General features: G+C 43.8%; 1 protein-coding gene across 3 annotated transcripts in view; it reads left to right on the top strand.

The window, feature by feature from the left end:
- The first annotated feature begins 4,669 nt into the window (after positions 1–4,669).
- Positions 4,670–24,914, top strand: part of USP28 (ubiquitin specific peptidase 28) — a 118,402-nt gene continuing 98,157 nt past the window's right edge. For all 3 annotated transcript variants that reach the window (XM_088443029.1, XM_088443028.1, XM_088443027.1), the window contains exons 1-3: positions 4,670–4,849; positions 19,130–19,207; positions 22,838–22,970. In XM_088443029.1, the coding sequence (XP_088299155.1) occupies positions 4,697–4,849; positions 19,130–19,207; positions 22,838–22,970 (364 nt within the window). In that variant the 5' untranslated portion in view covers positions 4,670–4,696. The remainder of the gene's footprint in view (positions 4,850–19,129; positions 19,208–22,837; positions 22,971–24,914) is intronic.

Below are 24,914 nucleotides of genomic sequence, written 5' to 3'. Positions count from 1 at the left end.
TAATGGAGGTGTTCCCATGCATGACCACACAGTGTTATTTGAAAGGTCTTTTAAAAAATATTAGGCGACCTGAAATAATAATAACGGTGGCAGACAGAACATGACATGTTAGTGTTGTACTCACATTAATATAGGTGCAATGTGTATTAGCGAAGTAGGAGCATAGCTGAGAAGGGAGCTTCCTTTAGGTGTTTTACTCCAGTGAAAGCTGCTTGGGCCAGTAATTGCAGTAATAAGCTGTGTACCCTGTGGAATTTCACTCTTGCACATGTATTCTGTTAATTTAAGTAAAATTATCAGAATATATAATACAATCTCCTCTACTGACTAATAATGATTCGAAGGAGATAAAAGTCAGATCCTAGGTGCTATACATAAATAAAGCAGTGCCAAAACAGCTACCCCTTAATGTCATATGGTGCTTCACCGAAGCTTTCTATTCCCCCAATGGGTCCTCAATGCCCCAGCGTGATACTGCCACTGTTTACTGTTTTTCTTTTCACTTCAGTATTTCCACACAGGCTGGCTATACCCCACTGGCACAGTTCAGTACAGAGAAGTGACATGCACTATCTCCAGGCGCCATGGTACACGCTACTCCTCTGCTACTAGGCATAAAACCATACTTATGGGAAAACTTAACCTCTCCTTCTGCCATTGTGCCTACTTGTCACACTCACCCCTCACTGTGTACTACCAGGCAAAATTACCCCCAATGTTGTGTACTACCAGGCAAAATTACCCCCAATGTCTGTGGCTACTTGGCATAAACACCTCCCCTTACCATGCACCCCCCTCTCAGAATCTGCCTAATGGGTATATAACCATTCCTTACATGGCACGGTTAACCCCTGCCTCCAATGCTCATGCGTCTATTGGACCAACTTATCATCCTCCATTGTGCATGTGTGTACAAGGGACTCTTACTACCCACACCTCCAATGTCTGTGCCTACTGGGCACACACACACACTGTGCATGTGCCTACTGAACAAAATTGCAGTACCCACCCTCCACTGAGCATGTCCATGCCAGGAACATGTTATCCCCACCCCCCACCCGTTTCTGTGCCAACTGGGCAGATTTACTTCACCCCTATCTCCTTTGCATATGCCTAGTGTGCACAATTACCATCCAATCCCAGTGCATGTAATTACTGGAAAAGTTACCACTAGCCCCCAAAGTGCATATGTCTGCAGGGCACACAACCACCCTCAGAGCCGGCCCTAGGCATAGGCAACATAGGCAAGTGCCTAGGGGCATTTGAAGCCTAGGGCTAACGGAGGTTTGGGGGCACCTGGACGGTTGCTCTGGGGACAGCAACTGAAATAGATCCAGCGGAGCTAGCGGCGGTACAGCTGGTGCATAGCACCAGGGACCGCCACTATGAAGGGAGCCCTGCAGCCGGTCGCACCAGACAGTAACTAATAATGACTCAGACTGACTCATTAATAGTACACTGGCAGCCGCGGGCCGTAAAGAAGAGGGAAAAGGAGGTGGTCTGGCCGGAGGAGGCACCTCCCCTCACCTCTGGTGGTCATCTCTCCCCCAGCGCCGCCTGAGTGTGTCCTCTCCTGCAGTTGCCGCTGGGGATTTGCTTTTTTTTTTAACCGTCCCCGGCGTAAAAAAAGCAAACAGGGAAGAGGAGAGAAACTCTGCCAGCCCAGCACAGCGGCCAAACCAGCCATGTCACTGTGACCAGTCTGTGTGTCCTGCCTTGTCTGGTCCTGGTAAGTTAGATATTTATATTGTATTGGTGTGTGTGCCTCTCTCTCTCTCATACTGCAATTTGTGGGTAGGGGGATTAGGTGGGGGCACTCTGACAACGGATAATGTGTTTGAAATGTATTTTTTTTCCTATGGGGGAAATGTATATGATTTTCTTTCCTGTTTGGGGCAATGTATTTTTTTTCCTGTGTGGGGCAATGTATTTTTTGCCTATGTGGGCAGTGTATTTACAGTTTTCCAGTGTGGGGCAATGTATTTTTTGCCTATGTGGGCAGTGTATTTACAGTTTTCCAGTGTGGGGCAATGTATTTTTTTTCCTGTGGCGACAATGTGTTTGAATTTTTCCATTTGGGGCATTGTGTTTTTTCCTGTGGGGGCAATGTACACTATTTGTCAACCACCAAGCACAGGAAGGACTAGGAGCCTGGGAAACAACTGTAGAGACGGATGCACAGCAGCTGCATTCTCATATTGTGCTTCAGCAATCAGCGTCACAGGTAGCCTGGCAACTCATAAGAGTCGGTTTTTAATTTATGCTGGGTACACACTAGACGATATGTTGTCAGATCCGGCAGATCGGACCATATATGCGCACATCGGCCAGTGTGTTCCCACTGTCACTGACGATGCGCACTCCTGCGTGTCATCAGCGAATCGCCCATCGGACCTGCATGCAGGTCCAACAGGCGATATCGTTTGCGGGGGCCATGCTGCCGAATGCAGAATGCCCGCCACTGTAGCTGCCGGCACCCTGCCAGGTCCCGCAACATGTGACATCAGTGCTGGGTACACATCTCTAAGTGTGTACCGAGCATGAGTGAGGGGTGTAGCTCAGCATGATTGAGGGGTGAACTGTGCTGGCCGGATGAGCGGTGACAGGTGCTGCTGCTGGGTGAGGGGCGCTGGATGAGGATTGCTGTGGGTTAATATGTTGCTGGCTGCTGCTGTGATCTGTGCTGCTGGGAGAGGGGTGCTGGGTCAGAGGCGGAACTAGTGCTAGGGGGCACCAGTCAAAATTTTGCCTAGGGCACCAAATTGGTTAGGGCCGGCTCTGACCATCCTCAGTTGTGCATGTGTGTACCAGGCAAACTTACCAAGTATGTATCTACTGGGCTGGTGCCTACTACCCTACCAGGCATGGTTATCTCCACTCCCATTGTGCATGTGCCTATTGGGCACACTTACCCACCATCTAATGTGCATGTGTGTACCTGGCAAACATACCCTCACTGTAAATACATGCCTCCCCCTAGTGACCACACTAGCCCCCCCACCCCCCATGCATTTAACTACTGGGCACACTTAAGCTCGACATCCACTATACAATTTTCTGTCCGATATCTGTCCAATCTGGCTGGTTGGAATGAAAACCTGGTAATGTATGGGAGAAAATCACAGTCGATCATAAGGTTTTAAACACTGAAAAAAGGACAAAAATGTTTTTCAAATTGGTTACATTCGTGTTTTAACCGATTTGTCTGAACAACCATTTTTGGCTATTTTCCAGTGTTTGTGAGCAAATGGACGATTGTTATTTGCTCTCATACATTACCAGGTTTTCATTCCAACCAGCCAGATTGGACAGATATCTGACACAAAATTGTATAGTGGATGCCCAGCTTTACCCAACTGACATTGTGCATGTGTGTACCAGAAACACTTTCCCCTCCTTCATATATGAACATGTTTACTCCTCCCTCTCATTGTGAATATACCTAATGTATGTGCCTAATGGGAATACATCCCTTAAATTACTGGGCACATAACCCAAACCCACCCTTCATTCCATCCCCTACTGGGCACACTTAGCACCAGCAAACTTCCCCTCCGTTTTATTGGGCACAGTCACACTAATGGTGCGTACACACTGGGCGATTAAAGTGGACGACTGAACGATAACGATATCGTTATCGTTCAGTCGTCCACTTTATCGTCCATTTTTAACACAAAAAAGATGACCGATGACAACGACGCGCGTTCCCGCGGGTCGTTCGTCATCCTCGTTCATCGGGCTGACATGCAGGCCAACCTGACGACCTCGTCAGGTTGCTGCATGTCAGGGAATGGGTGAGAGAGCCCGGCGCTGAACGATATCGCTAATGATATCGTTCAGCGGCTGTGCTCAATGTCATGAACGACATTGAGCACAGCCTGCCGGGGACACACTAGACGATATCGCTCAGGGAGCATATCGTCTAGTGTGTATGCACCTTAAGGGGCCCATTTATTAATGATCGCATTTTGCAATGCGATCAGGGCATGCAGTATCGCCCCTGATCGCATTGCAAAATGCGATCCTATCTGCCGGATGTATTATCCGGGACATGCAGGGAGACGGGCTCCGAAAAGAGCCCGTCCCTGCGATGTCTCCGGAGGGAAGTCGGGGCTTCTGCGCATGCGCGGTCCCGCGGACTGCACTTGAGCGGCGCCCATTGCCGGCGGAGGGATCTGGCAGATCCCTCCTCCGGCTGATATGCGGTAAGTGCCCATAGGAAACAGCGGCTAACGCTATCGCATTCCTGATATTGATACATTTGGCAGCATCGCATCCCCCATAGAAACCTATGGGGGAGGCGGCTGCCGGCGGCAATGGAGGGATCGCAGCAGGTATCGGAGATACCTGCTGCAGTCCCTCCTTCATACATTCCGGGGATACTAAGTATTTGAGGTAAACCCCCGAAGAATTTACCTCAAATGCACTTTGATAAATGGGCCCCTAAGCGCGCAGCTCCCTTTTATTAGGCACACTTAGCGCACCTGGTACGTGGCTCCGCCCAGCGCCTGATGTCACGAAGGGTGCTCTAGCGAAGCATCTAGCAACAACCCTGGCGGCTTTCAGTTGGGCATGATGACGTCAGACCCTCTCCTCCTGTGCTAGAAGCCGGTGCAGTCAGTATGGAAGGGGGCGTGACCGCACGTGTTAGGGGGCGGGCCAGGCTCTCTCAGTGGGCGTGCCGTTCGGGTCGGAGATGACAGTGGGGAACGGAGCATGTGGTCTTACCGCCGCCGTCGGCGCTGCGGTGATCGGTCATAACATGGCCGCGGACAGACAGCCCGAAGAAGAGGAGAAGGGGGAGAATGAGATCAGGGTCAGCACGGAGAGCCTCTCTCAGTACAGCACGGTGAGGGCCGGGGGCGGCAGAGGAAATGGGCTGGGGGAAGGAGGAAGTGAGGGGGGACAGTTATGTCCTGTTATAAACTAGTCTGCATAATATTGTTATAACCTCTGCTACAGTTTAGGAATCTGTGCACTGTATATAAGTGTGTGCTCAGGTCAGTGTAACTTCTATATGTCCATATGTATATGTGCTCTGCTCTAAAATCGTGCCCCAGCTCTGCACTCACGCTGTGCTCTATAACCGGATCGCAGCTCTGCACCCTCACTCTGTGCTCTGCACCCTCACTTTGTGCCCTGTAACGGGGTCCCAGCTCTGCACCCTCACTTTGTGCCCTGTAACGGGGTCCCAGCTCTGCACCCTCACTTTGTGCCCTGTAACGGGGTCCCAGCTCTGCACCCTCACTTTGTGCCCTGTAACGGGGTCCCAGCTCTGCACCCTCACTTTGTGCCCTGTAACGGGGTCCCAGCTCTGCACCCTCACTTTGTGCCCTGTAACGGGGTCCCAGCTCTGCACCCTCACTTTGTGCCCTGTAACGGGGTCCCAGCTCTGCACCCTCACTTTGTGCCCTGTAACGGGGTCCCAGCTCTGCACCCTCACTTTGTGCCCTGTAACGGGGTCCCAGCTCTGCACCCTCACTTTGTGCCCTGTAACGGGGTCCCAGCTCTGCACCCTCACTTTGTGCCCTGTAACGGGGTCCCAGCTCTGCACCCTCGCTTTGTGTCCTGTAACGGGGTCCCAGCTCTGCACCCTCGCTTTGTGCCCTGTAACGGGGTCCCAGCTCTGCACCCTCGCTTTGTGCCCTGTAACGGGGTCCCAGCTCTGCACCCTCACTTTGTGCCCTGTAACGGGGTCCCAGCTCTGCACCCTCGCTTTGTGCCCTGTAACGGGGTCCCAGCTCTGCACCCTCACTTTGTGCCCTGTAACGGGGTCCCAGCTCTGCACCCTCACTTTGTGCCCTGTAACGGGGTCCCAGCTCTGCACCCTCACTTTGTGCCCTGTAACGGGGTCCCAGCTCTGCACCCTCGCTTTGTGTCCTGTAACGGGGTCCCAGCTCTGCACCCTCGCTTTGTGCCCTGTAACGGGGTCCCAGCTCTGCACCCTCGCTTTGTGCCCTGTAACGGGGTCCCAGCTCTGCAGAAGCTGGCGTTACCCTCCGCATCGGAGAGACGGTGGCCAGGTGATGGTACATACGAAAAATATGGTACCGCATCCCGGCCTCTGTGCTCTGTAACTGGGCCCCAGATCTACCCCCTCACTCTGCTCTGTAACTGGGCCCCAGCTCTGCCCCCTCACTGTGTGCTCTGTAAATGGGTTCCAGCTCTGCACACTCTCTGTAACTTGGTTCCCAGCTCTGCTTTGCACCCTCACTTTGTGCTCTGTACGCGGGCCCCAGCTCTGATCTGCGCCCTTGTCCTCTTAGTACCTGGGGGGTCCCTTGTTTCTCTAATCACAGTGGATACTGCACATCAGCAACAAAGTATCCGCTGTAAACAACAACGTGTGTAGGAAGTTCCCAGTAACTTGCTTTCTCCCCTGTGTTTCCCCTTGTTCCTTTCCTCTGACATCTGCACACTGTAAAGATTATGTTCTTAGTGGCTGTCAACTTTCATGGCTATACTATTAACAAGGAAGCATGTTGCTGTTCTAGAAAGCTGGAAGAAAACTATTTGAAAACTTATGGGATACTCTCTATTAATACATCTGAAAATTAAACTTGAATATGTTTTCCTGCAGGAAATGTATCTACTAACTCCGTGTCTGCTGATAGAGCTGCCGTTGTGATTTTGTTTTATCTTTCAATAAAGTGGGACATTATTTTCTTTGCACGGGATATATATGAATAAGAAAGTGATCATCTGCATAAGTTTGCTGACTAATCAGTAACATTACAGGGAATAGGATTGCATTACGATAAGGAGTTTGGCTTTTGAAAGTTAGCCGATTCTAAATATTGTTTTTCAGTATAGGTATCCTTATATCTGCAGCTAAAACTGTAGTGCAGCTACTGTATTTATAGGATAAACCCTCACTAACCGTACTGCCATTTGGTTGGATCTGCACACTAGCAGTGCGCGAAAGCTGGCAGACCTGAGGAAGTCGTACTAATAAAATTTGCATAGGGTTTTATTATTTAGTGTATAGTAATTGCAGCATCTGAATAAAAAGGATTACAGGCCGGTCCAATAAGGAGTCATGTATACATCACTGTCGTAGCTCCCTGAAACTTTATGGTGCATACACACGGGACGACCGTCAGCGATAACTATATCACTGAAGCAATCTTCCCGGTGTGCTGGGTGATCGATATCAATCAACCAGCACACCGCCAACGACTCGCGATCAACTATCGCGGGTCCCTGTAGTAACTTGGTCGATATCGAACAGGTTGGCCTGCATGCACAGGCAATATCGTTATCGTCCATGCGTGCCTACGCATCGCATTTCATTGGTGGGTTGGAAGGGACCAAAAAATGCATGATATGAGTGATAACGATATGATTGATATTATAGTTCATATCGAGCATTTTAATCGTCCCGTGTGTACGCACCACTAGGATGTGTTTGGCCCAGCAGTGCTGATTGCTCTCTTCCCTCTCAGTGTTGTGGGCACTGCTGGACTGAGGGATGGAGTGTTCCCAGATAATGATACCCTACCAAAGGTGAACAATCCCTTTTATTCATTATATTGAACATATCATTTATATTTTCTTACAATAAACTTAAGTAGCATCTGTAAACCTCATATTTTCAGGTGTCTATATATATTTAATCATTTTTTTTCCTTTATTGAGTATCCTATTATTGGTTTTCATAAACAACATATACATACTCATAATAAAACAAACAAAAAAAATAATTAAAGTAAACCAAAACAATAAATCTAAACATCAAAAATACAATTGAGCAGAAAATTCAGCACATAATACAGAAATTTGCTACCGTTAAACAAAATAACATTATTAGGACATATTCATATAGTCGTAGTATAACCATTTATACATAAGACTCTTACATATAGAAGTACTAAAGCACAATATAGATCACCTAAACACACTCCATTTAGGGTAAATGAAGGATCATACAAAAAATATAACCACAGTATGTCACTATGCCCTAATTATCCACATTAAAATATCTATATTTTTAAACTATTTTAGAATAGAGCTTAAAAATGCACTGTTGGTGTTTGAGTAAGGATATGCCAGCACACTTTCCCACATGTCTATTTTTATTCGCGCACATCATATGGTAAGATCAGTCTTAAATCTAGAGCATCGATCAGTGGTTCTCAAACTTTTTCGAATCGACCGGGGCCTTAGAGTATAAGCATTTTTTCCACAGCACCCCTGGGCAAAAAGTTTCTTATTGAGAAATTCTAAAAAAACTAAACAAAGTAAATTGTTCTTCTCTGTCACTTTTATGGTGAGTTATGTGGTGGTTGAAAGGGCAGTGCTTCTTTTTGTCCACATATTGTTTGATTGGCAAAACCAGTGATAATAGTTGCCAATCACATTGACTAAAAATTATTTTCTTTGCTACTGGACCACCAATCTGAGGCACCCCTGCATGTGACCTGAGGCACCCCTAGGGTTCCACGGTACACAGTTTGGGAACAACTGGCATAGATGCATTTATAGCAAAAATACACAAATCATCATCAACTCCTGATTTATTTAGGAGCAAAATATACATCTTTATTAGCAGAAGTATTTCAAGATCTGTGTAACTCAGAATCAGATGTTTCCCAAACTTGGTCCTCAAGGGACTTTAACAGTCCAGATTTTAAGGATATCCATACTTAATTAGTACCTCAGTCAGTTTGATTATACGATCTCTGCACACACACTGATATCCTTAAAACCTGGACTGTTAGGTTGCTTTTAAGACAGAGGGCCTGATTCAGACCCGGTCGCAAGCGCTGAGCGCTTGCAACCGGGTCGATGGTGGGCAAGTGCGCATGCACACGATGGAGCCGGCTCCGTGTGCGCATGCGCGAGACACGGATAGCGACGGGCACTCCGTCACTTCAGGGCTCACAACAAAGGGGGCGAGCTGTTGATGTTGAGTGACAGCTTGCCCACTTTGGTGGGTGGGCTGGCGGAGTGGCTGCCCAAACTGAGGCGTTCCCATGTGAGCACCTCCGTTTGGGGGCGGCCCCACTGACATCACGAGTGATGTCAGTGGGAGAGATTTCGGCTCTGTTAGAGCCGAAATCTCTCTGGGGCTTGTGGCAACGAGACCCTACCACAAGGGTCTCGTCACAAGCCCGATGGTCTTGAATATGCTTGAACGGAATATGCTGCACTATATAAGAAACTGTTAATAAATAAATAATAAATAAATCTTCCTGGCCTGGTCACCCACAGCTATGCGATCGGCCAGGAGGCCGTTCTAAAAAAAAAAAAAAATAGCCCATCCCTGATTCAGAGCGAGCTCTCTCAGAGCGTCTGGCTCTGAATCAGGGCCAAAGTTTGGAAACCCTGCCCCAAGAGGTGCACTTAACTTGTGGCTCACATATCTCTTATATTGCTGTGACATCTATGGTGGGAATTCAGTTCTGTATGATGTTCTGCTGCCCATCTCCATGCTGTGACGGTGCCCATTACCAAATATTACATTAAGGTATCTTCACTCATTTTCCCGCGCACATCTAATCAGTGAAGGTACATTACCACATAGGGCCTATACATCTTTTCCGGAGGCACTCTCTGGACATTGCTGAAAATGTAATTGCCCTCTATGCTTCTTTTCAGGGTATGCCTGCTTACTAGAAAACTGTAACTCCCATGCGGGCTTCTTAGTGACCCAGAGTGATTCATATTACAGAAGCCCCGTCTTTCTGAGCAGATATTTATAGGGAGATTTACCAAATCTTCTACACAGGACAAGTAGATGTGTTGCTTATAGCAACCAATCAAAATCTATGGGGTAATTTTACTAAAGTGAGAGTTTTTAGTGGAGATGTTGCCCATAGCAACCAATCAGATTATAGCTATCTTCTGGAACAGGAGTGGGCAATAAACGGCCCTCCAGCTGTTGTTGAACTACACATACCAGCAAGCTTTGCAACAGTTTTAGTATGGCCAAATAGCAAAAATGTGTTGGGGCATGCTGGGATGTGTAGTTCTACAACAGCTGGGGGGCGCTTATTGCCCACCCCTATTCTAGAAGGTGCTAGTTTAAATTTTAAGTAGAATGGTATGGGCAACAGCTCCACTTCTAAAAACTCTCACTTTAGTAAATTTACCCCTATGTATCACTTACCTAGTTCATTCTATAAAGTGATAGCTAAAGCTGATTGGATGTATGGGCAACTTTTACACATTCTCTTTAGAAGGATTGACGTTCTAATGTCAACAAAGGATGGGACAGATTGTGTTAATTAGGTTTGAAATAAAGAAGCTCTGGTGTATTTCAAGGGTGTGGTTCAAAATGTTGACATTGTGAATGTTGATAGTCAACATGGCATTTTTTTGGTGCATTTATGCCCTAATGGCAGCCTACTCCTAACACAGACCATGGTGACATTCTGGTGTTGACAGTCTGAATGTCGACATGTTAAGTACATACCATATATCAATGTTAGACGTCTGAACACTAGTACCAATGCGTTCATCAGCTGCACACTTTTATTCTTGCACATTTACAATTTTATCAGGTAGCTCTCATTCGGCATAAATGAATGGGTGAACCAACTGATGTGACAATACACATCAAATGCAAACTGATTCCATGTGGAAATGCATCATACAGTGTTCATAACTACGTGTGCGGAAAGATCCTATAGCATACCCTGTTGTGCTTTTTAGTTGAGGACATTTCGATTAATAAAACAAGTTTTGCTATTAACAGAGACCATTAATCAGGATGGCCTTACTAGCAAATTTTCAGTGTACAGTAAATTGGGTATGGGTGTGATGCTATGAGACGAAGCAAGAGATGTATATTGGTTAAGTGTTGATTGCTTTGTATGTTGTTAGATGAGACTGCACTGGCTAATTTGATATGCAACATATATGTAACCTAGATATATGTATATCTGAGTCTATATACAAAGCGCAACAGAACTTGGTGTGAGAAAAAGCAGCGGCTGTTGCATTGTAGCACTTCGTATATATATTCAGACTCTGTCGTACACAGATATACTAGCGTCGCGTATCAAATGAATCGGCTCAGTCTCATTAAGTGGCTTGTCGCATCCATTTGTAACTAAGAAGCAATGTGGGTGAAAAAGATGCTAGTCGCAAGCCAAGTTGCTCTGGACTTAGCGCACCGAGAATTGGCACAACTGCAGCAATAGTATATGAGGACACATCTATGTGTAACAGAATTTGGATGTGGGGAACAAAGTGAAGTTCTTATTCAAAGTTGACACCAAGTCATCAGACTCAATGGGGTAGGGCAGTGGTTCTCAAACTCCGTCCTCGTGACCCCAAACAGGTCAAGTTTTCCAGGTCACCCAGCAGGTGCACAGGTATATGCATTACTCACTGACACATTTTAAAAGGTCCACAGGTGAAGTTAATTATTTCACTTGTGATTCTATATAGACCTGGAAAATATGCACTATTTGGGGTCCTGAGGACCGAGTTTGAGAACCTGTGGGGTATGGTTTTGTTTTGTGTTGTCCACAGATATGTTAAGTAAACGTCTGTTGGCTGTCGGTTTTTCTGAGGTTGCGGTTTGATATCTAAGAGGAAATGGCAGAAAGACAATCGGTAACGTTAGCCAACACAGACGGCGGGAGATCCAGATAGGATAGACAACATTGGGGGACAATTGTAATAGGGTGAGAGTTTAGAAAATGGGAGAGTTTAGCAGTAAACTCTCACTCGCATGTTTCTAGGCTCAAAAAAACTCACAATTTAAACTCTCATCCAGATTTTTCCCATTTTGAAGATAAAAATCGACCAATGTGAGTTTACTGCTAATCTCCCACATTTTCTAAACTCTCTCCCTATTACATTTGGCCCTGGGTATCATCTGCTTTGGAATGATACTGAAATCCAAATGTGCTTCTTAATTTTCCTGGAAAAGTGGTAATGATAGGGAAGAACATAGCACCTAGCACCAACCTTGTGTGATACTCAAAGGACAGAGGAGGCGGAGAGGACTTGGAGCCAGAAAAACATACCTTAAAGGAGCCATTTGATAAGTAGGATGAGAACCGAGATAAGACAGTGCTTAAAGGCATAGGGAAGTAGCATTTGTATGAGAAGAGTGGTCAATATATGTTGACATTGTCTGAATTTTTTCAATGTAAACCTAACCCTAAGATCCAGTGTCGGCATACTGGTTGTGATGTTGACATTTACAATGTTGATGTTATGACTGCATACCTCAAATACAGCAGAGAGGTGCATGAGAATTGGAAGTCAGTAGGATAAATTAGACAGTGAATTAAAATTTTCAGGTTTAATATATTAAAACAAGCTTTATGCTTCTTAACCAATCATATCAAATGTCTAATTTTGCTTTATTTAAGTAAGTCACATTGTTCATTCACTGGACTTGTGTGTTCTTTTGCTGCCTTTGGACTTGATTCAGATTTGGGAATAGAGTAGAGGGGAGTATCCACTACAAGATCTGAAAACGTCTGCACGATTACGACATTGTAATCGTGCAGTCGTTTGTCAGTCGTGTGATGAGCCTGCACTGAACGAGCAGACTTTCAATGCAGGGTCATCAATCATCTGGAAACATGCTGAACCTGACGATATCGTCAGGTTGACCAGCATGTTGGAAAGATGATAGATGTCTAAACGACCAGCGGGCATCGCTGGTAGTTTTAGACATTTTTGCAATCGATTTGTAAACTATTTGCAAATGATTTATGAACGATCGTTAGCGATTTTTATGAACGATAAGTGGATACCCCCCTTAAGAAAGTGCAAGTAAATGTCCATCTTGGTTAAAACCATGGTGCACTGCAGGCGGGGCAGATATAAAATGTGTCGAGAGATTTGTGGTACGGACACACTGGACGATTTTTGGAACGATATGCCAGATTCCGACGCATCATAACGTCATATAGCGTTCATAATCGTGCAGTGTGTATGCACTATGTTGTCCGGTGCTCGCTCCCGCAGGGTCGTCAGTCGCGATGTCAGGTTGGCATGCATGTAGGGTCGACCTGTTGATGCTGCTAACGACCCCATGCAGCAGGATGCGACTGGGGCCAACATATCGGGCAACGGATCGTCTAGTGCAGGGGTAGCCAACCTCTGTCCTCGAGAGCTACTAACTGTTCACATTTTCCTGACCACTTAGCTGGTGCACAGGTGTATTTATTACTCACTAACACATTTGTAAAGATCCATAGGTGGAGCTAATTATTTCACTTGTGATTCTGTGAGGAGACCTGAAAAACATGCACTGTTGGTACCGCTCGAGGACCGGGGTTGGCTACCCCTGGTCTGGTGTGTACCGGCCGCCCGATATGTTTGTCAGTGGGGCGGGTGGTCACATCGCTGGGTACACACATTAAGTGTGTGCCCAGATTTAGTTTTGGGAGTGGAATGTCCAAACTGACATCTAAATTACAGTGTAAAAATAAAGCTGTCCAGCATTTGTGGGCTACTTGCAAAAGCAGCCAGTATTTACACTGCATGCAAAAACAATGTATGTATGTGCACTGCTTGCATTGCTACATGGTTTGGCCAGATGCACAGTTAAGGGGCCTATCCATTACCCGACTATGTGAACAATCCGACCAAAACCAGATGTTCAGTCTTTCAGGTCGCCTAGTGGATAGGCCCATTTACTTGCTATATCTTACTCTATTTGCCAATTCTAAATCTTTGTGCGTTCAGTTAATGGAAATTTCTGCACCTCCTGTTTTTTTGGTTGTACAATTCTATTACTTTAAACCTTGAATGTCTACTAAAAGTAGACATAGTAATGATGATGGTACATGTCTCAAAATAGTTTTTATGTTGTATCTTCTGCATACACCATGCTCTTAAACAAGAGAATTCCCTGAAACGTTTACTCAGTAGACCAGACCTTTCTAAACTCTGCCATTACAGTACAAGTTTGGTAAATTCTGCACTAGACGATTCACTGTAATGGCTTTTAGATTTTGCAGTGATCAAAAAGGGGCCTGATAAAGGGGCGTTGTCACTTAGAAAAGAGGGCATGTCCTTGAAACGCATCCCCGTTTCATCACTGTAGGGGCCGTGCCCAGCACTCACAGAGAGGCTCTTGCTGCAGTGTGAATAGATGCTAAATCTTCTCACTCGCTGGTGATTGTTTCACCAGAACTTTCACCACGTCATACGACCCCCCCCCCCTGTTGCCGTGAGCAGGACACTGTGGCTTGCAGATGGGGGTTGGCTGTTTCATCTGGGTGCCTCCGATAAGGGTAGGGTGCATTTCAGCGCTTTCATATCAGGCAGGGCGCGTCGCTCTGCTAATACAGCCTAGCGGGAACACTATGTATTTACTATCAATGGTAATAGCTTTTAATGCAGCTCCCTTAAATAAATAAATGTAGTCACTATAGTCGGGGAAGCAAGTAGGAGTATTAGCCGTAGGTTATGTACACACTGATGTTAAAATTCTGGTGCTTTTCTAATGCAAGTTAAGCTTCTGTGAATATGAAATAATTGTATAGTGCAAAATGCTTAAGTATTTGTTTTTATGTTTGCTTAAGTTGAATTGCACTGCAGTCTTTTTGTTTGTTTTTAGTTCCTCTGGTTATATGCTATTGTGTATGACGTGTGTCAGCAAAGTGAGAACCCTATTTCTTTGAATGGGAGCACATTCTGATGCAGTGAGATGTGGTTAAGAAGTGTCTGTTTGTGTCTCCATGAGTGGTTTGGATTGAACAAGGTTACAAATTGCGCGTTTGTCATAGACCATCTTTAAAGCAGCAGATTGTGCAAATTTGTTGATAAATATGAAAACCTTACAAAACACATTACATAGGCTGTGAACACATTGATGTGTAATGAGTAACTGCTAATGAGCAGAATAGCAGTGTCTTGGTAGTTAAATATATATAGATGTGTCCTTCTACATCTTTGCTGCACACACTAAAAAGCCCCTCAGCGCGCCAGGTCCCGCGAGACTCTTCTAGCGTTGTCTAGGATGGACATGGACACATCAGCGGACTCTGCTGATTAATTTGATATGCGATACTTGTGTGCGCGACTGAGTCTCTGAATCTGTATATTAAGTGCTACAATGTAGCCGCTACAGCTTTTTAAATTCCAAGTTCTGATGTGGTTCATATACAGACTTATGGTGCGTACACACGGTACAATCAGTCAGCGGTAACGATATCGCTGACTGGTCGTCCGGTGTGCTGGATGATCGTTATCTCTCATCCAGCACTCCACCAATGACGGGCCAGCGATCGCGAATCCCTATGTAATCTGGTCGCTATCGATCAGGTTGGCCTGCATGCACGGACGATGGTCGATATCGTTATCATCCATAAGTGCCGCCCGCGCATCGCTGGTCGTTTGAAGGTTGGTAGGCACCAAAAAATTGACGATCTTAAAGATATGGTCGATATTGTCATCGTTAATATCGTGCATTTTTATCGTACCATGTGTACGCACCATTAGACGCACGCAGATATACAAGTGTTGCATATCAAATGAATCGGCACAGTCTGCTGGTGCGACTTATGGTGCATACACACGGTCAGATCAATGAACGATTTTTACCAACGATTTGAACGATTTTACAAACGATTTGAACGATTTCAGACCGTATTAAAATTTATAAAATCGTCCAAATCTGACTGCAAACACATCGGATGTCAGACATCGTTATCTGACATCAGGTATGAACGTTGGAACGATTTTTAAAATCGTTAACGTTCAGATCTGACACATCTAACCGTGTGTATGCACCTTAAGACGCATTTTCGGCAGAAAGACACCAGACAATAGCAGAGAATCACGGGATTTGACGGCTCACTCACGCCAGGCAAGTAGCGTTGCTTGGCTATTGAGGCTAGATGTGTGAGGATCTGTAGGTTTCAATTCTGGTTTATGTCTTGGTTTGTTGCTTCTGAATAGCTATTTGTTGTTCTCACAAGCTCTAGGATTCTCTTTTCAACTGGTTCCGTTTATGGCTTTCAAATGTAGGATCGCTATGGTGCTCGTGACTGTGTGATGTGTCATATCAGGGGCAAAAGTAATTTGAATGTTTTAATAAGTATTACTGCAAAAATGTGCTGAAGGAAATACCTGAAAATAACTTTGTCACAATATTTTATGAAGAACAAATCAAATTAACACGTGTTTAAAATTCTGTGTAAACCCATTTTTACCTCCATCATCTTCACCTTGGGATGATGATAAAAGAAAAATGAAAGTGAAATCCATTCAATATCCATAGACTTCTGGATATGTGTTTGCAATATTTGACAAAGCTAATGCTGTATAGATGGTTAATCATTAGTAAAATTAGATGTATCCATTGTATTGCATTTGAAAAATTGGGTTAATAAAAAGCAAAATCCCCTTTAATCAGTAGTGCACTGCAAACGTCATATTGCCATACCATATCTAGGGGTGTTATTTCAATTGATAACAAAATTTCACCATTTCTCTTTTGCTTCAGTTAGTAATAATAAGGTTTAATAGTTTTTTTTTTTTGTTTGTTTTATTTTTGGGGCTTTTATTAATTTAGGATTTTAGGTGATGTAGTTGGTAGAAATTGGATTTTTATTTTTTGATTCTATATTAGTTTATAGAGGAGTTTTATACATCTTAAGGTGCGTGTCCACATAGCTATTTTGACAGGCGATTGCACGGTAACGACGTGTATCGGGCAGTTAAATGTCTAAAACGACCAGAGAGGCGTGCACCCGCTGGTCGGTTTAGACCTCTATCATCACCCGTACATGCTGGTCAACCTGACGATCACGTCAGGTTCAGCATGTACAGGGTTGATGGATGTGTGCTACACTGAACAAGAGAACGTTCAGTGTAGGCACATCACAGACATGGAAACAACAGCACGATTACAGTGTCGTAATCGTGCTGTCGTTTTCATGTCTGGTAGTGGATAAGCACCTTTACATGTTTTTACACCCAATAAAATACATATCAGTACTTCCTTTTTTCTAACCGCTACCACTACTTCTATTCATCCAACTAATATATTTTTTTAGCTTTAAAAGCTGTTATATAGTAATAAATGCAGTGTTGTTTTGAGTTGTGTCTTGCAGACTAAAGTATCTCTTGAATCCACTGGTGATTCTCCTTGTGATATATGTACACTGGTTTAGAACCTAGAGACCAGAATGCTTATATAGTGCTTACCATGTGAAGAAATCTTTGTATTATCCTAATAAATAAAACATGTGACTATTCCTTTCACTGTTTACCACGTTGATAATACCACATGCGCTATACTAATATTTACATTGTAATTGAATGTGTAATTTTATGTTTAGTGTTTTGAATATCTATATTTATTGCTGATATTCCTTGATCTTATGATCGATACTTGGGATGTTTATTTGCTGTTTGTGCTGTTGATGATACTTGCCTGCTAGGAGTGCACTTGTTACAGAGATCTACTTTCGTGCACTTTACTGACTTTTATACTAGAGACGTATGTTATACATGGAGATTACACTTGTATATGTTTTGGGTAACTTGATATATTTTGTAAAGTTATTAGATTGTCACCGGCAGTTACAGGGGGGTTGTGTCTTGTTGTATAGTGTGTGTTCTCAAACCTCTTCCTGTCTTTAGTAGCTAAGTAAACAAACACAATGATAGGGATACTACTAGACAGATGAATTCCATTTTAGAGTTGTACAGTTGTTCATTCAGTCCTGAGAAAGCAGTGTAATAAAATCCTGCCCAACATTGTTGTGTTAACACTACAGGCAATGCTTTGCTGTAGCTCAGTGATGAGTGGCTGGCACCTCATTGTGAAGGCGGAATGACAAATACAAATGGTATGTGGACTGTCCTTAAAATAGCTCATCAAGCTCATTTGGATTCCCTGGACTCCTTATATGTACTAGTGCACATAAGGACCCAGGACTTTTCCAGGCGCTGACGTCTAACTGCTCTCCTCAATAGCCGCTCTGTGTACTCAGCCAGCTCCACTTAGCAGCTGATCATTGTTTTGTGGGAATGTCACCAAGTCATATGTAAATTATTGATGCGACGTTGTCATCTAATCATAAATGTAAATCCAGTCTATGATGTATTCTGTAAGACGTGGTAAAGTACCATGTACTTTATACTTAGGCTGTATAGCCACAGAAACATTCATGGGCGTAATCTTTATAGTATACTAAGTATGTATTTCTATAGCACAACATTCGAAATACAGCCTGGCAGTAAAAACAAAACAACAAAAAAAGAAGATACATTAAATATATCTCTTTATATATTTAACTTTATTTAACTTTACTTTAATATTTAAAGATACTTCGGGGTAAAAGGCTATTTTATACAGTGAGGATTTTTTTTTTCTGGTGAATACCATTTGTATACGAAGTATCTATTTTGCACAAAATTTCAAATACAGCTTGGCAGTAAAAAAAAAAAGAATAAAAATATATATTTAATGTCACTAAAGATATCTTGGGGCACAAGGCTACTTTATAAAGTGAGGGTTTGCCTTCTTTTGATTTTTGTTTTTTTTGGTGATTACCATTTTCACATTTGAAGTGATTACAGACATTACTTTCCTCACTGCACGGTTACATTCTGGTTTATGCTGTATTCTAATTCCAACAGTACTTTCCTCACTGCATGGTTACATTCTTGTTTATGCTGTATTCTAATTCCAACAGTACTTTCCTCACTGCATGGTTGCAATAGCTGGTTATATTCTCCTTTATGCTATATTCCAAAGGCCTCCACACACTGAGCGATATAGTGGCCGCTCCGACGCATTGGAACAATATCTCAACTATATCGTTCCGTGCGTGGGCATGATATCGTCTGCTGCGTGCTCCCATGGGGTCGTCCGTTGCTCCTCCAGATCTGCACAAAAGATTTGGAGAACTGACGAACGATCGAATGCTGGTCTATGCGGGGGGATGGCATATCGGGCGGTTGGGCATCGGATTGCTCCTTGTGTGAGGACCGCCCAATATGTTGACTGTCAGATCCTTGATCACTTCGCCCGGGAACACATCGTACCGTGTGCACCCAGCTTAATTCAAACAGTACTTTCCTCACAACATGGTTATATTGTAGGTTACAATCTGGTTTATGCTGTATTCTAATTCCAACAGTACTTTCCTCACTACATGGTTACATTCTGGTTTATGCTGTATTGTTTTAATTCCAGGACAGTCAAATGTTGATTAACCAACTGAGGGAGATCACCGGAATCCAAGACCCTGCTGTCCTGCATGAAGCACTTAAGGTTAGTTTTTTACACTCAGCAATCTGGGAGACTGACAGCTCTGGTGACTTCAGTGCTGATTAGACCTACGGAACGCAAATTCTTTCTCTATGGTTCTCACTTTATTCCCCTTTTACTATGCATACTCCCTCCCAGTTGTGAAGCACACTATTTCTAGGTCTCCTGTTATTCATGTATATTTTATATATGAAAAATGTATATTAAACACATTACAGTATACATGCATGTCTTCCTTATGTATATATCTCTTGTAAAGGCCAAGAAAAAAGTTTTACACTGTATCATGTAATGCTCACTCTTATTCAATATGGTTCACAGATGTTTTTTGGTGGTACAGTTCTCTGCAAATGCAGAATTTCTAGAGGGTGTTTTCCAAACGCTTGACTGCGTAGAGAGCGTGGTCATGAATGGTAGGAGTGTGCCTAGCACAGGTTCGCTATCGCCTCTCTACGTCGTCCCTGGCAATGCCAAGCACACAGCTGTGTACTGTGTGTGTGTGTATTTGCTGTGCTCTGAATTATAGATCATACTATCTCCCAACTGACCTCGAAACCAGGACACCGCCCCCGTGGTTGTGTTGAATACTCCAATTAAATCACTCCCTGTAATTAATTTCCCACCTCCTTCTCTACTTCATATCTTTCTTTCTCGAGAGCCTGCGGGGAGGGATAGGTTTAGGGGCAGGGGTAGGGTTAGTACACTTATTGACAGGTGTGTGTATTTTAACCCTGACGGGATTCTGGCCGTGCTGGTATCCCGTATTAAAAAAAATAAATAAATATAAAAACATAGATATACAGATATATATATATATATATCTGTATATCAGGTCCATAAATATTGGGACATTGACAGAATTTTCATATTTTGGCCTCTATTCACCACCTCAATGGATTTGAAATGAAACAAACAAGATGTGATTTAACTGCAGACTTTCAGATTTAATTTGAGGGTAATTACATCCAAATCAGGTGAACGGTAAAGGAATTACAACGGTAATGTGCCTCCCACTTTTTAAGGGGCCAAAAGTAATGGGACAAACTAAACAATCCTAAATCTAACTTTCACTTTTCAATACTTTGTTGCAAATCCTTTGCAGGCAATTACAGCCTGAAGTCTGGAACGCATAGACGTCACCAGACGCTGGGTTTCATCCATGGTGATGCTCTGCCAGACCTCTACTGCAAATGTCTTCAGTTCTTGCTTGTTCTTGGGGCATTTTCCCTTCAGTTTTGTCTTCATCAAGTGAAATGCATGCTCAAATGGATTCAGGTCAGGGGATTGACTTGGCCATTGCATAACATTCCACTTTTTAACCTTAAAAAACTCTTTGGTTGCTTTTGCAGTATGCTTCGGGTCATTGTCCATCTGCACTGTGAAGCGCCGTCCAATGAGTTCTGAAGCATTTGACTGAATATGAGCATATAATATTGCCCGAAACACTTCAGAATTCATTCTGCTGCTTTTGTCAGCAATCACATCATCAATAAATACAAGGGAACCAGTTCCATTGGCAGCCATACATGCCCACGCCATGACACTACCACCACCATGCTTCACTGATGAGGTGGTATGTTCTGGATCATGAGCAGTTCCTTTCCTTCTCCATACTCTTCTCTTCCCATCACTCTCTGGTACAAGTTGATCTTTGTCTCATCTGTCCATAGGATGTTTTCCAGAACTGTAATGGCTTTTTTAGATGTTGTTTGGCAAACTCTAATCTGGTCTTCCTGTTTTTGTGGCTCACCAATGGTTTGCATCTTGTGGTGAACCCTCTATATTCACTCTTGTGAAGTCTTCTCTTGATTGTTGACTTTGAAACATATACATCTACCTACTGGAGAGTGTTATTGATTTGGCCAACTGTTGTGAAGAGGTTTTTCTTCACCAGGGAAATAATTCTTCTGTCATCCACCTCAGTTGTTTTCCGTGGTCTACCGGGTCTTTTGGTGTTGCTTAGCTCTCCGGTGCGTTCTTTCTTTTTAAGAATGTTCCAAACAGTTGATTTGGCCACACCTAATGTTTTTGCTATCTCTCTGATGGGTTTGTTTTGATTTTTCAGCCTAATGATGGCTTGCTTCACTGATAATGACAGCTCTTTGGATCTCATATTGAGAGTCGACAGCAACTGATTCCAAATGCAAATGTCACACCTAGAATCAACTCCAGACCTTTTACCTGCTTAATTGATAATGAAATAACGAGGTAATAGCCCACACCTGTCCATGAAATAGCTTTTGAGTTGATAGTCCCATTACTTTTGGCCCCTTAAAAAGTGGGAGGCACATGTTTTAATTCCTACACGTTCACCTGATTTGGATGTAATTACCCTCAAATTAAATCTGAAAGTCTGCAGTTAAAGCACATCTTGTTTGTTTCATTTCAAAGCCATTGTGGTGGTGAATAGAGGCCAAAATATAAAAATTCTGTCAATGTCCCAATATTTTATGGACCTGACTGTGTGTGTGTGTGTGTGTGTGTGTATATATATATATGTATATATATGTATATATATATATATATATATATATATATGAGAGAGAGATAATATATATATATATTATATATTTTTTCTCATACAGTGCATTGTGTACACGCTATAATATTACATATACTGTGCAATGTATGATAAGATCAAAATGTATATCTCTACCTATAGTATTGTACACAGCACACTTCATGCTAGTGACAGCTCAGTTACAACTGCAGAAGGGCATCTTCGAGGTCTACAGATGTTGATGAGCTCCAAGTCCCAGGATTTTACCTGTTGTGATAAACACCTCTGGTAAAGCACTGTAAAATGACCTGACACACTGATCATTCATAATTACATGTTTCTTACAAAGAGACATCTTAATATGTTTCAGCCACTCATCTATTTAGTCCCACTGCCTCTGGGTTACAGTTAATTATCGTTTACAAGCTGCACAGTCAGTCAAGGTGGACTGAGCCTATACCGAGGATGTTCTGTATGAGGTGAAAGTAACAGAGTAGCTCTATGGAAATTGCTGAGAACATGTTCTTTTTGCCGTGTACCCTTGTAATGTAGAAGCATAGTTTTCGCTTGCTGGTATTGCAGTTATGTATGTAGGTCTTCTGCCCTGATTACTGGTTGAGTGAGGGGTTAACAGACTTTTTTCCATTAACGCCTTTCCACTCAACCAAGCATAATTGGTGACTTAGTGACTGAGTGAGGATAGGGCACACAGGAAGATTTTTCTGGTAACTGGAACCCATAGCCTCCTAAGGGGCTATGGTTTCTTGTTTTCCTGACGCTGGCATCCCGACAGGGTTAGGATACAGACACTTGTCGGTAGGTATCCTAACCCTCCTCCTCTCCCTACCCCAACCTCCCGCCCCGGTGCCTTAACCTATCCCTCCCCCCAGTGCCTAACCCTTACGCTAACCTTCCCCTTAACCCCCCTACTTGCCTTCGATATTCCAGCACCAGGATTCTCGCTGCCGGGATCGAGATATTGACCGCATCCCGACCATGCACTATTGTTGCATTGAAAATTAGCACTTCAAGGGCATAAACAATGACATCTATTAAGATAAGTTTGATCTTTTTAGCGGTCACTTCTTACTAAGACTAATCTAGTAACCATTACTTTTTGTTCTCCTACTTAGGCCAGTAATCTTGACATCACGCAGGCCGTTGGCCTTCTCACCGAGGAGAATACCAATCAGCCAGATACTAGGGTGCAAGCAGCTGACCCATCTAATTCTGAGGAAAGCGCTGTAGCTAAATGCACAATAGATGGTAAGTTCCCGAGCCGACCTGTTTTATCGTCATCTGGATAAAGCGTGACATTGAATACGGAACTAGAATAGACTGAAGTTAGAATCGCCAGATAGTAACAATCATGCATGGCTGGTGGTTTTAGCCAGTGGATTTCAATCATGACACAAAATGCAACGTAATGTAACATAAACCTTCCCAGTACTTGAAGTGTTCTTACTTTGAAAAACCAAGGTATTTATTCTGTTGAATTTACTTAAATCCTGGCTTTAGTATAGTGATAATCTGCTTCATATTAGTGGTCCTTGGGGGGAGATCTATCAAACTTTATAAAGAGAGATGAAGATGCTACTTATACAGTAGCAACCAATCATTATATGTTATATAATGTACTAGGTAAATGATAGCTAGAAGCTGATTGGTAGTTATGGGTAACTTATCCACTTGTCTTCTTTAAGAGGTTTGATACATTTTACATTCGGGCAGGGCAGGAATCAATTAGCCCAGTTAACAGAACGGGTGCTAATTGATCACCAACCCGTATTCAGTTAGCCCCACTTATCGGAGAATTATTTTTGGGTCTCCTGAGACACAAAAAGAAATCCCTGTTAACTTGTGCAGTTATTGGGTGATAACTTCCAGTTAGTGCACAGGTCCGTGAACTTATCGTGCATCCTGTCGGTTTACGCCCGATAACCTGTGTTGATTAACAAGGCTATTGGGCAAATGCGGGAGGCCAGTTGAATAGCTCTGGGCGTTAAAGCCCGAGGCTACCTCCCGTAATTAAGGGGGGGATTTCTTCTTCAGGGTCCATAAAGATCCACAGGGATACCATGGGGATAATGTGGTTGGAGTGAATCAGGCATCAAACAGTTAAGCTTTCAGCTCCCAGGATGCCTCACGGTACTCCTCCATATATACTCCTCCCGTGGCCACAGGCATTCAGTTGTTCGTTTGGTGCGGCAGGATTCAGACGCACATTTGTAATGGGACTGCTCAGGCACTACTAAGCTTTTATTCTATGGTTTTAAGTTAGCAGTGCTGAGCGTCTGTACTAAGACGCATGCACCTTGACTACGTCTACCTCCGCCGGGCCACAACACCAGTAACCTCAACAGGGTTATGCGTGTACCCAAGTTCCGTATGGAAACTCTTCGATCAATGGAACCTGGGGATTTTTATTGGCTTCTTTGGACATTGCAGAGTGCGTACTTCCATGTGCTGTTTAAGCCATCTCACCAGCAATTTCTACGAGTTGCTGGCGTGAAACAACATTACCAATTTTAGGCACTGCACTTTGGGTTCTCGATGGCCCCGCGGGTCTTCAGCAAAATAATGGCAGTGATGACTGCCTATTTCAGGCTTCAGGGAATCAGAATACGCCCATACCTGGGCGGCTCTCTGATAATGACATAGGGCCTGATTCAGCATGTAACAAAAAGGAGAGAACGCACGCACTTGGCTGATTGTTTTTGAACTGCGTATGCATAACACTGCGCGTGCGCAAACTAACCACTGCGATCGGGTTATGGTACGCAGACTACACGCAGTATGTGCGCAGACCCTTCCGAAATTGATTGACAGGAAGTGCTGTTTGTGGGTGGTGACATGGGGGTGGTCAGGCGAACGCAGGCGTTATAATACTGTTATAGGGGCGTGTATAATTAAGGCAGGCATATGCAGCCATACCGTAAGCTGTACACATGAAGCGGGCAAAATCCTGCTGCAGGTCAGGTCAACCACTATTATGCTAATGGATTCGATGGTTCTCTGTTACCGATGTTTACGCTATCTTGCGTGCTGATCAGGCTGTGAGTAAAGGGAGATGGGCAGCTTAATATGGGGCTGGGTGTCTGCATCTTGTGCTCTGGTCTCTGTGCGTGTGCATTGATTAGTATATTCCCGAAGCGGAGGGGTGCCTCTGTCTGCTAGTGTGCGTTCCTTGCTGAATCAGGCCCATAGTCT

This window comes from Taudactylus pleione, unplaced genomic scaffold (genome assembly GCF_031769625.1).
Source record: "Taudactylus pleione unplaced genomic scaffold, aTauple2 ptg000322l, whole genome shotgun sequence".
NCBI classification, from domain to species: domain Eukaryota; kingdom Metazoa; phylum Chordata; class Amphibia; order Anura; family Myobatrachidae; genus Taudactylus; species Taudactylus pleione.
The sequence above is the reverse complement of the archived record's forward strand: the minus strand, read 5'-3'. Positions and strand labels throughout refer to the sequence as shown.